The sequence below is a fragment of the Molossus molossus genome, unplaced genomic scaffold (assembly GCF_014108415.1).
Source record: "Molossus molossus isolate mMolMol1 unplaced genomic scaffold, mMolMol1.p scaffold_m16_p_22, whole genome shotgun sequence".
In the NCBI taxonomy this organism is placed as follows: Eukaryota; Metazoa; Chordata; class Mammalia; order Chiroptera; family Molossidae; genus Molossus; species Molossus molossus.
In genome coordinates, this window is record NW_023425358.1 from 5,850,260 (window position 1) to 5,862,380 (window position 12,121).

The window sequence follows — 12,121 nt, forward strand, 5'->3', positions numbered from 1 at the left end:
TTAAAAATAAATACTTTATGGGGGCAGAAATAAATATATCTTATTCTCTATAATAAAAATTAAAAAGATACCTAGTGTGGTATCAGATGTGTAAAAGGGATCCCAAGCAGCAGCAGTTGATATCCTTTTACTAAAGGGGCTGATCTCAACAGTTTTGTATATTTATAGTTACAATTCTGCTTTTCCATCTTTTTTTTTTCCAGCCGCTATTTAAATAAGGCTTTTTATATCTGGTCCAAGAAAGATAAATTCTCATCTGCTTTTATAAATAATATGCTATCCCACACTGGCACGGAACATTCTGCACCAGCCTGGATGCTGCTCTCCAAGATTGCTTGCTCATCACCCAAGCTCGACTACACCAAAGTAATCGAGTCCTGGGAAGAAATCAGCAGGTTTGCATCCTTATAACTTAGCTACTGATGGACACACTAAAGATTCTTGGAAATAAAGCTCATGTCTATGGAAATGGGCTATTTTATAGTTGTTTATATACACGGATCTTTTTTTTTTTTTTTTTTAATTAAAGCTTAAAAACAAACATGAAAAGTAAGAATCACTTTTAAACTTTCAATTTACTCTCTGTACTTTAAGTGCCTTAATGCTCTTACAGCTTGAATCCCAAACCATGTTACCCTGGTATTAATAATCCAGAAGAAAAATATTTTGTTGGCAGCAGTGTTTACTTTGGTTCTACATTGATATTTCTTCTGCCCTTTTTTTAGTCAACAGAATCCCAATTCAAACACCTTAGGACATATTCTGTGTGTTATTGGGCATATTGCACAGCATCTTCCAAAGAGCACCCGAGACAAGATAACTGGTGAGTGTCTCTTGGAGAATCTTAAAAAGGCATTGCCTTTCACTTTATATATATTAAAAGCAGTTAAACTTCAAGGGTTTTTACTTCCTTTTTAGATGTTGTCAAGTGTAAGCTGAGTGGATTCCACTGGTCTCTAGAGTTGATCAGCTCAGCTGTTGATACTTTGCAAAGACTCTGCAGAGCATCTGCAGAGACACCGGTGAAGGAGCAGGTATGCTACAAACTCTCCTGAGTATGTTTGTCATTTATTTGTACTTAATAGACCTATTACTGTTTTGAAGTTTGAGACGTGTTCTCTGTAAAGAACCTGTACGGATGGGTAGTCCCCAGCAGCTGTTACTGCAACAGAAGGAAACACTTAGTATGACAAGCAGTTGACATTTCCCAAGATCGTGGCTGCTAAAGACTTTCCCTTGGAAAGTCACCACCTTGGTGGAGAACTCTGCAAGTTATCTTTTAATAAGCTGTAGGCTAGATGCTTATGATAGCTTTGTATGTCCTCCTCCTTCACATCCACCCTCTTTTCAAGAATGCATCACAGATGATTTTCTACTTAGTCAGGGGATGGAAACCAGTGGTAGACAATGGACTGAGGACCTGAGATTTTTCCAGAATCTTAGGTTTTAAATCTATATGACATGTTTGTTTCCCCTAAACATCTCTTTTTCTTTTCTTTGTGAATGAACATTTTGTATTTACTAAGGAAAACATTATAGATGATCAGGATATAGCTCAACAGCAGTGCATGTGAAAAGAAGAGGTCTTTGGGTATTTTTGCTGTCTGTAATTTTGGTATGAGTTAATAGTGTTTGTAGCTATCACTGAAAAAAATGTATGAAATCTTGGATTATATTAATAAAATAAGAGAGGTGATGGTTCTGCTCTTTGTACTGGTTAAGTCTAAGTTGACTTGTTATATAATTCAATTTTAATGACAAGTCTTCAGAGAAATGTTGATAAAATTGAGTATAGCTATAGGAGAGTGATTTGGTGGGATCACAAGTAGGCTGTATGAAGAGCAGCTGGAGATCTGGGATGTTTAGCTGGAGAAGGGAAGACATGTAGGATAGGGTGCCTCACTAGATTCAAACACGTGAAGGACTTTAAAATGGAAGAATTGGGTTTATTTGTCATCAGAGAGGACTGATTTGGAACAGTGGGTGGAAATTTCAAGGAAACAGATTTTGGCCAACTGAAGAAAAACCACACTGAGGGCTGCTTAAAATAGACTTGTCTCAGAACACATCTCTAGTCATTGGAGGTGTTCACAAAGAAGCTGGACAGCTTGACAGGAGTCCCAGGATTGGATGGCCTTGATGGTTCTCTCTCACAATCTGTGGTTCCAAAATTATTACTATTGATACCCAGCCAAATTCTAGGCTTGAGGTCTCAAGCAAATTAGCCTTTGGGTTCTCAGCAGGATAGAGCACATGGATTCCAGAAGCTCCTTTGGACAGCATTACAGCCCAGGTTGTATAATCTTTCTTTAAAAGGTAATATAGGTAATAGATTTTTTTTTTTGTTTTTTTTTGTTTTGTTTTTTTTATCCCCACCCAAGGACATTTTTCCATTTTTTGTTCAGATAGAGTGGGAGAGAGAGAGAAACATCGACATGAAAGGGACACATCGAGTGGTTGCCACCCGCACAACCCAACTGGGGCCGGGGACAAACCGCAACCGAGGTACATGCCCTTAGCGGGAACCGAACCTGGGTCTCTCTGGACCACAGGCCGCTGCTCTAACCGCTGAGCCAAACAGGCCAGGGCATAGTTTTGAAACATTAGGCTAAGTCAGATGAAAAAACATTTGGATCAAGGAGGACCAAGATGATGGCAGAGTAGGTAGCCGTTACTGCCACCTCCTCCCAGTACCAAACCAGAATTATAACTAAATTATAGAACAGTCAACTTGAATAACCAACTGAAGGGTAGCTGAACAGAAGTCTCATAATCGTTGATTTACAGAAGAAGCCACATCTGAGACTAGTAGGAAGGGCATAGAGGTGCAAAGGGCTGGCCCCACACATACATGAATCAGGAGGGATTTCTTAGCTGCAAAGTTACCCTGAGGAGCAAGGGGTCTCAGCCCTACACTGGGCTCTCCATCCTGGAGCACCTGTGCCTAGAAGAGGAGTCTGCATAACATCTGGCTATGAACATCAGTGGGGTGATTTCTGCCAGAGAGAAACAGGAGTCTGCAAGAAACACAGGTACCCTCTAAAAGGGTCAGCACACAAAATCTTATTCACAGGCACTCACCCTGGGCTCCAGTGGAGGGACTGTGGCTAAAAACATACTGGAGTCCTAGCAAGAGAGATTGGGTTGTGTGTCTTCCAGGATTGCCAAGAACAGCTACCATTGTCCCTGTGCTGAGTCCCTCTCCCACATTGCCCACAGATGCCATCTTTCCTGGGTCTAGCACTCCCCTCCATGCCACATCAAACCTCCGGAAGATGTACCAGCCCCACCCTCCTGACTCTGTGGCCCCACCTTGTCTAGCTAATGCTCGGTGAAGCAGACTGCTGGCTACGCCAGCCTGGCCCCGAGGTGCATACTTTCTTGGTAGGTTCTCGAGGAGGTCCATTTTCCCCCACTGCACACCCTGACCATTGCCACTCTCCCTGGGTAGAGCCTTTCCTCCACACAGCCAAATCTTAATTGCCTTTGCTTTTAGAGTGATGAGCTCTACTAGCCTCACCCTGATGACTCCCTGAGACCCTGCCCTAACACAAAGGTTCACAGGCCCCAGGCAGGTGGTAGCTGGCCTTGGTGTATGCTGAGAATGTTGCAGAGTGGCCTCAGACCAAGCTCTGGCACTGAGTTTGAATCTCTATTAGTATGGTGAACACCACTTGCCCCTACCTGGTGACTCACTGAGAACCTACCTCACACAACTCAAGTATTGCCTGAGGCTCTCTCAGGTTGCCTTGGGACTTTTGCTGACCTGTTGCCTCCAGGCTCAGTGCTGGTGGGAGTTGGCCTTGATACACAGCTCAGCCCCTTCCATGTCATCCAGTTCCAGCAGAAACTTTGTATATCGCTTTATAACTTCTAACAGGCAGCTCAGGGCCAGTCACAGGCAGCATCTGGCATTGATCTGCACCAGAGCTTCTCCCAAGAGGCACCAGAGCCCACACACCTGGTAACAGGCTTCAGATCACATCAGAGCAGGACCAAATTAGCTCTTCAAGCAGCACATTCAAAAAGAGATCTCAGCGGGCACCAGACCCTGCTGTGGCAAATTCAGCATTGTGTTGTCAGCATCTACATAGCATCTCTGTGGTCAGGGTTGATCCTCAGTCAGCCAGCCTGAGGGTCAACTCCATGCACAGATGGGCCAACAGCAATCATGACTCGTCTATAACAGGAGGGCTCATAAAACATAAACAAGGGACATTCTTGTAGCACCTATCTCAGGTGATGAAGGACACTGTGTCATTGAGCTCCACAGGATACCCACTATATAAGGCCATCCTACCAAGACTGGGAGACATAGCACATCTACCTAATACACAGAAACAAACACAGGGTCAGCCAGAATGGGGAGAAAAAGAAACACGCCCCGAATGTAAGGACAGGAGAAATTCCCAGAAAAAGAACTGAGTGAAATGGAGGCAAGCTATCTACCAGATACAGTTTAAATCAATGGTTATTAGGATAATCATGGAATTTAGAGGAAGAATGAATGAACTCAGTGAGAAGTTAAAGAGATAGTAAGAATTAAAAAAGGACATAGAAAACAAATAACTAGTCAGAAATGAAAACAATATCTGAAGAAGCAGAGAATCAAGATAGCAGAAAACACCCAATAAGAACAGGGGAAAAAAAAATACTGTTTAAAATTGAGGATGGTTTAAGGGACCTCTGGGACAGCATGAAGTGTAACAATATCTGCATCATAAGGGTACCGGAAGTAGGAGAGAGCACACAAAAGGTTGAGAACTTATTTGAAGAAAAATAATGCCTGAAAACTTTTGTAACCTGGTGGAGGAAAAAGACGCACAAGTCCAGAAAGTGCAGGGTCCCAAACAAGATAAACCCAAAGAGGCCCACACCAAGACACATCATAATAAAATAGCAAAAGTTGAAGACAAACAAAAAGTCTTAAAGTATATGCAAAAAATTGAAATGAGATAACCTAATCTTTGTAATATACAAGAATAAACCTAAAAGGGATTAAATGTAAGATTCAAATTCAGAAAACATAGGCAGTAAAATCTCTTAGCAATGTTTTTCCATAATAGATTTCCTCGGGCAAAGGAAATGAGAACGTAAATAAATGGAACTCACCAAAATAAAAAGGGTTTGCACAGCCAAAGAAACTATCAACAAAAGGAAGAGACAGCCTACTGAGTGGGAGAAGATATTTGCCAATGATACTTCTGATAAGTAGTTAATAATAAAAATTTATACAACTCAACACCAAAAAGAAATCCAATTTAAAAATGGGCAAAGGTCCTGAATAGATACTTCTCCAAAAAGGACATAACAGTCAATTGACATATAAAAAGATGCTCAGCGTCACTTATCATAAGAGAAATGTGAATTCAAACCACAGTGAGATATCACCTCTTTTCTGTCAGAATGGCTACCATCAGTAAATCAATAAACAATAAGTGTTGGCAAGAATGTGGAGAAAAGGGAACACTCGTGCACTTTGGTGGGAATGCAGATTGGTGCAGCTATTATGGAAAACAGAATGGAGGTTTCTCAAAAAATTAAAAGTGGAACTGCCTTATAACCTAGCAATTCCACTTCTGGGTATATATCCGAGGAAACCTAAAACACTAATTCAGAATAATATATGCACTTGTATATTTATTGCAGCATTATTTACAATTGCCAAACTATGGAAGCAACCCAAGTGCCCATCAAAAAAGCAGTGGTAGCGCTGGTCAGTTTGGCTCAGCAGTTGGAGTGTCAGCCTGCAGACCAGAGAGTCACGGGCATGTACGTTGGTTGCAGTTCATCCTCGGTCCTGGTCGGGGTCGTGTGGGAGGCAGCTAGTCAATGTGTCTCTCTCACATTGATTTTTCTCTCTCTCTCCCTCCCTCCCACTCTGTCTGAACAATAATGGAAAAATATCCTTGGTTGAAGATTAAAAAAAAAAAAGCAGTGGTATATATGTGCAATGGAATATTACTTGGCCATAAAAAATGAAATCTTATCATTTGTGACAGCATGGATGGACCTAGAGGGTATTATGCTAAGTGAAATAAGTCAGACAGAAATACAAATACCATGTGATTTTATTTATGTGAAATCTAAAGAACAAAATAAATGAACTAACAAAACAGAAACAGACTCAGATACAGAGCACAAACTGATGGTTGCCAGATGGGAAGGGAATTGGACTGGGTGAAAAAGGTGAAGGACTAAAGAAGAACAAATTGGTAGTTATAAAATAGTCACAGGGATGTAAAGTACAGCATAGGAAATAGAGTCAATAATATTGTATTATCTATGTATGGTGGATACTGGAAATATCAGGGGGAAACACTTTGTAAAGTATATGATGGGCTAACTACTATGCTGTGCACCTGAAACTAATATCAACTGTAATTGATAAAAAATATTTGAATCATAATGACGGCTGGCCAGCATTTTGACAAACATTGAGTACCATTTGTGGTAGTACTGCTCTAGACCCTGGGATGAAGACTGTTTCCTAAGGCTTCTACAGCATAGTAGGGGAGACCTATAAGTGAACAGTTAATTTCAGTGTGATATAATTATTCCTAAAATAGAACTGTACATTGGTAACATGGAAGTACTGGGCTGCAGCCACTTTGCTCAATCTGGGTATTTTGAAATGGCCTCCTGGAGAAATTAAAGTCGGAGTTGAATGAGATTGAACTCCATCCCTAGTTAGTGTAGTTAGATGTTGTAGGATAGAGGTGGTGCCCCTTTTAAGTTACTTTAACTAATAAGAGACACTGAAAAGTGTTTCTGATGAATAAATTTCAGAAGAATAACATCTATTCATTTTTATTGTACTTGTTTATTACAGTGGTTAATTCATCATCTACGTTTGTCAGAAGAATTGCAATATTTTTATTATTGGAGGAGCACTGCTATTATAGATTTCTTATAAATTCAGACACTAGATCTTCCCAAACATATGCCCTTTGCTCTTAAGGCAGATGTTAAAAGAAAAATTATATATATATATAATTTGTGAATTTCACGTTGCCACTTGCCAGATTGCTATAGGAACAAAGATACAAAAGCATGATGGCTGGGTTTTTGTGACTTATGGTTTATACATTTGAAGATCATAAAGTTTCTTGAGAAAGTTGTGTTTCCTGAATAGTCTGATATAGGTGTATAAAATCCTTCAGAGATGACCTTTGCCTTGCCATAGGAGTTACTGAAGCAGGTGTGCGGGGATGTCCTCTCCACCTGTGTGCACTGCCTCTCCAACATCGTTCTGAAGGAAGACGGAGCTGGGAATATGGATGAAGACCTGGTGGTAAGGAACTACTTTTCTTAACCATTGTTTTCTCTGTATATCAGTTGGGGTTTTAAAAAGATGACTTTTGAATGTGAGTTTTTAATACTATTAGCAAGAAAAGGATTTTCCTAGCCTAAAGCTTACTCTTTTCTTAGAAGAATGTTTTTATTGATAACCTATTCATTTTTTTTTAATCCTCACCCGAGGACATTTTTCCACTTTTTTATTAAGATAGAGTGGGAGGGAGAAAGAGGAAGAGAGAGAGAGAGAGAGAGAGAGAATCATCGATGTGAAAGGGACACATCGAGTGGCTGCCACCCGCACGACCAGCCAGGGCCGGGGACAAACTGCAACTGAGGTACGTGCCCTTAGCGGGAACCGAACCCGGGTCTCTCTGGACCGCAGGCCGATGCTCTAACCGCTGAGCCAAACCGGCCAGGGCCATTTTTTTCTTGTTCTTATTACCGGGGGTGGGTGGGGGACAACTTGATGGTATACACTTCCTCCAGTTAGATCCTATGAGATACCTGATCCAGCAGGGAAACAGTCAGTGTTGTGTGCGTCATAGAGTCAGGCTTAGAAATAATGTGAGAAAATAATAAAGTGAGTATACTTTTTGTTCTTTTGATTGGTTTGTTTGATTTAAAAATTATAATGTGTCTGCTAAGCGTTTTGAATATCAGACTGTAGAACGAGGGAATAGTGCTGAGCAGTTCTAAAATAAAAGGAGGAATTTGAAAAATGGAAACACAAGTGACGTTGGAGCAGCAGGATTATCTGACGTGCATCTTTGCTTTAGAGAGAGGTCAGCGCCAGGGATGCCCGTGAGCCAGTAAATGTGGAGCCTGTGTTCTGGTTCGAGTGGCTGTTGTCACAAAATACATTTTGGTAATTTTGATACTCTGATTCCAACATCCGGCACTTGTTCAATAAAGAAAATAATGAGTTTGTTTTTTTTTTTTTTAATGTCCTTTAGGATAGGCCATTGTTTAACCAGAATTGGCTCTTTCCCTCGTGTATTTGAAAACTAGTCGGGCACCGCTCTTCTGTGCTCCGTTCCCACGTTGCCACCTGGCACTGCACCAAGTGACGGAGACCGTTTACATTTGTTAGAAGGGAAGACCATTTGTGTCTGAGGCATTGATATGCATACAGTTCAGAAATAAAACTATCACTGTCAGTTGGATTTGGACATTTTAGGCCAGGGCCATGTGTAGAATGGTTTCGACCCAGGGTTTTTAGAGGGTCTCTGCCCAAACTCAGAAAAACGCTTGTGATGACCAGTCGGTATTTCCCCCTAGGTTTTGTTTCACTGTTAAATATGTCACCAAAATCTACCCTTTAGTCAAAATATACATGGAGAAGTTTTACCCTATATATATTGTGTACTTAACTCTTTAAATATGATTTAAATATTCCTTTAATTCACGAACAGATAAAATATGTTCAGGATTTTTTTTTTTATCCTCACCTGAGGACATTTTTTGATATTTTGTTCAGATAGAGTGGGAGGGAGAGAGAGAGAGAAACATCGACGTGAAAGGGACACATCGAGTGGTCACCACCCACACGACCCAATCAGGGCCGGGAACAAACTGCAACCAAGGTACGTGCCCTTAGCGGGAACCGAACCCAGGTCTCTCCAGACTGCAGGCCAACGCTCTAACCGCTGAGCCAAACCGGCCAGGGCTGTTCAGGATTTTTTTTTTATCCTCACCCGAGGATATTTTTCCATTTTTTGTTCAGGTAGAGTGGGAGGGAGAGAGAGGAACAGAGAGAGAGAGAGAAACATCGATGTGAAAGGAACACATCTAGTGGCTGCCACCCACACAACCAACCAGGGCCGGGGACAAACTGCAACCGAGGTACGGGCCCTTAGCGGGAACTGAACCAGGGTCTCTCTGTACCACAGGCCGACGCTCTAACCGCTGAGCCAAACCAGGGCTGTTCAGGATTATTTTTTTTTATTTTTATTTTTTAACCTCACCCGAGGACATTCTTCCATTTTTTGTTCAGATAGATCAGGAGGGAGAGAGAGGAACAGAGAGAGAGAGAGAAACATCGATGTGAAGGGACACATCGAGTGGTTGCCACCTGCACGACCAACCAGGGCCGGGGACAAACTGCAACCGAGGTACGTGCCCTTAGCGGGAACCGAACCCGGGTCTCTCCGGACCACAGGCCGACACTCCAACCGCTGAGCCAAACCGGCCAGGGCTGTTCAGGATTTTTTAAACACAAAGTTATTGGCTTTCTTAATCTAAAATAAACCTTTACTTAGCATTTTCCTGTTTGGCATCAATCCTTCATTTTGGGGATTATCATAAGCAGTGTTACTTAACTGTGAAGTGCATGTCCTTGATCAACGCGGCAGTGGCGATTGCGAGGCAGCAGTACTTCTGAGTTTTTGGTAGGAGTCTGGATACTAAACTAATCTGGGGGACAGTTGGGAAATATATTTTTAAATGTACAATAGTTTATTTGTCCTTTAACCCTGGATGTTACTTTTAAGGAAGTAAATGTATCTAAAGGTGCCCTGGCCTCAGTTGGCTAGAGCATTGACCCATACACCAAAAGGTTGCAGGTTCAATTCCTGGTTAGGACACATACCTAGATTGGAATAATGCAGTAAATTATGACGACATCCATAGATTTAACATACTTATATAGTCATTAAATGTATTTATTGTATATATTGACATGAAAGGATGCCTAACATTGAAAGTAATAATTGCAAACTTCAAAATAGTTTGCAATTATTAATATAATTGGTAAGTATATTTAAAGAGCAAATAAAACTATGGGACTATAAAAATACTTTGAAAAGAAAGATATATACAAAAATAATAATGATATGGCCTTTGAGTGGTAGGATTATACTAAGTAGGTAATTTATTTATTTATTTTATCCTCACTCGAGGACATTTTTGCATTTATCTTCAGACAGAGTGGAAAGGAGAGAGGGGGGAAGAGAGAGAGAGAGAGAAACATCGACATGAGAGAGACACATTGAGTGGTTGCCACCTGCACAACCCCAACCGAGGCCGGAGACAAACTACAACCGAGGTACGTGCCCCTAGCGGGAAACAAACCCGGGACTCTCTGGTCCACGGGCCGACGCTCTAACCGCTGAGCCAAACCAGCCAGGGCCTAAGTAGGTAATTTTATATACCTGTTTACCATGCTAATCATGTTATACATCTGTTATCACAGCATAATTATAGACAGCACCCCCTTTTACTTGCAGAAGTATCTAAATGTAGATGATAAAAAGATCTGGGTTGAGCATCGTCCTGTGCACTAAAAGGTTGCTGGTTCGATTCCCAGTCAGGGCACATACAGAAGGCAACTGATTGATGTTTCTCTCTCTCACTCTCTTTCTCCCTTCCTCTCTCTAAGCATGCCCCCAAGTGAGGATTAAAATAAAATTAATCTAGTGACCTGAATTTTGGGTGTATTTCATTTAGTAGTAACTGAATTTTTTAAATGGCTATTTATTTTTATGGGAAAAAAATAGTTCTTTTAAATTTGGGGGACAAAAATGTACTCCATTGGAGTGTCCTTAATCTATAGCTAGAGTTTATTTAGTTAGTTAGTTAGTTTTTGCTTTATTTTTACTGCAATTTTCTTTGCAGGTGAAATATATTTTTACCTTAGGAGATGTAGCCCAACTCTGTCCAGCCAGAGTGGAGAAGCGAGCCTTCCTTCTGATTCAGTCCATCCTAGCTTCTTCTGCTGATGCGGAGCACTGTAAGGCACTTACAATTATTCTTTGCAGACGCTGTCTGAGGTCTGTGTTAGCCCCTGGAGTACTGTAAACAAGCCCTTTTTCCTTCCCCTGTAGTGACATCCTCTCAAGGTAGCAGTGAAGCCCCAGCCTCTCAACCGCTCTCCCAGGTCAGAGGCTCTGTCATGCCTGCTGTGATCAGAGCACACGCCATCATTACCTTGGGTAAGTCAGAGTAACGTGTGGGGAGAGTATCACCTGTGCAGTCTAGTTTCCTGTGTAGCTTTTTGTCTTAAATAAGCCAGTAATTGGTTGTATGCTGAGCATATACTTGAACTCTAGGTCTTGGGAGTTTTGAGGCAATTCTCATAGAAGCACCCAACTCTGCCCAAGACGTCAGGCTCAGGACATGCCCAGTAGGGAACTTTGTTTTTATGTTAATTTGTTACAATTATACCTATTCCTGTGATTTACATTTTTATACTCATACTGTAGCACCATGAAGTCTGTTCATCCAGTACTGTATACCAGGCACTACACTGAGTTCTAGGAATGAAAAAATAAATTTGCAGTTTAGTTTATAAAAGGAGATGGTTTATTTGATACTTTCCAGGACTGGTAAATGTGCTATTAAATGTACTTACTTACTCATGAACTCAAATTGGTGTTGATCTCAAAAACACTAATCCCTATTTATAATTTGATTCTTGTCTTCTTTAGTGTGATTGTATATTTTATGCTGGGTAAGAGTCATGAATGTTTTTGTAATAATGGTTATTTTTACTTTTTCTCACAACTAAGAATTGTAAATAAGAGCAAAACTTTCCCCAGACCACACACACACACACACACACACACACGCACGCACACTCCACAAACAACAGCCTTCTTTTTTATATGACAAATAAATGACATTACCATTGTTTCCTAATTACCTAGCTCAGATCAAGTTCATTATTAATTTTATTGGTCATTTTTTCCAGGGAAGTAGATAATTCCAAAATTCAACTGTTAACTTTAAAAGGAAGATAATTTGCCCTGGCTTGTGTGGCTCAGTTGCTTGGAGCATCATCCCATGCGCCCAAGGGTTATGGGTTCAATTCAGGTCAGGGCACATA

The 12,121-nt window shown here is 41.0% G+C and overlaps 1 protein-coding gene across 1 annotated transcript in view; it reads left to right on the forward strand.

The window, feature by feature from the left end:
* Positions 1-12,121, forward strand: part of NCAPD3 (non-SMC condensin II complex subunit D3) — a 70,183-nt gene that overhangs the window by 37,147 nt on the left and 20,915 nt on the right. The window contains exons 17-22 of the mRNA XM_036276376.1: positions 204-395; positions 726-823; positions 919-1,034; positions 7,187-7,294; positions 10,912-11,026; positions 11,121-11,228. Coding sequence (XP_036132269.1) covers positions 204-395; positions 726-823; positions 919-1,034; positions 7,187-7,294; positions 10,912-11,026; positions 11,121-11,228 — 737 coding nt within the window. The remainder of the gene's footprint in view (positions 1-203; positions 396-725; positions 824-918; positions 1,035-7,186; positions 7,295-10,911; positions 11,027-11,120; positions 11,229-12,121) is intronic.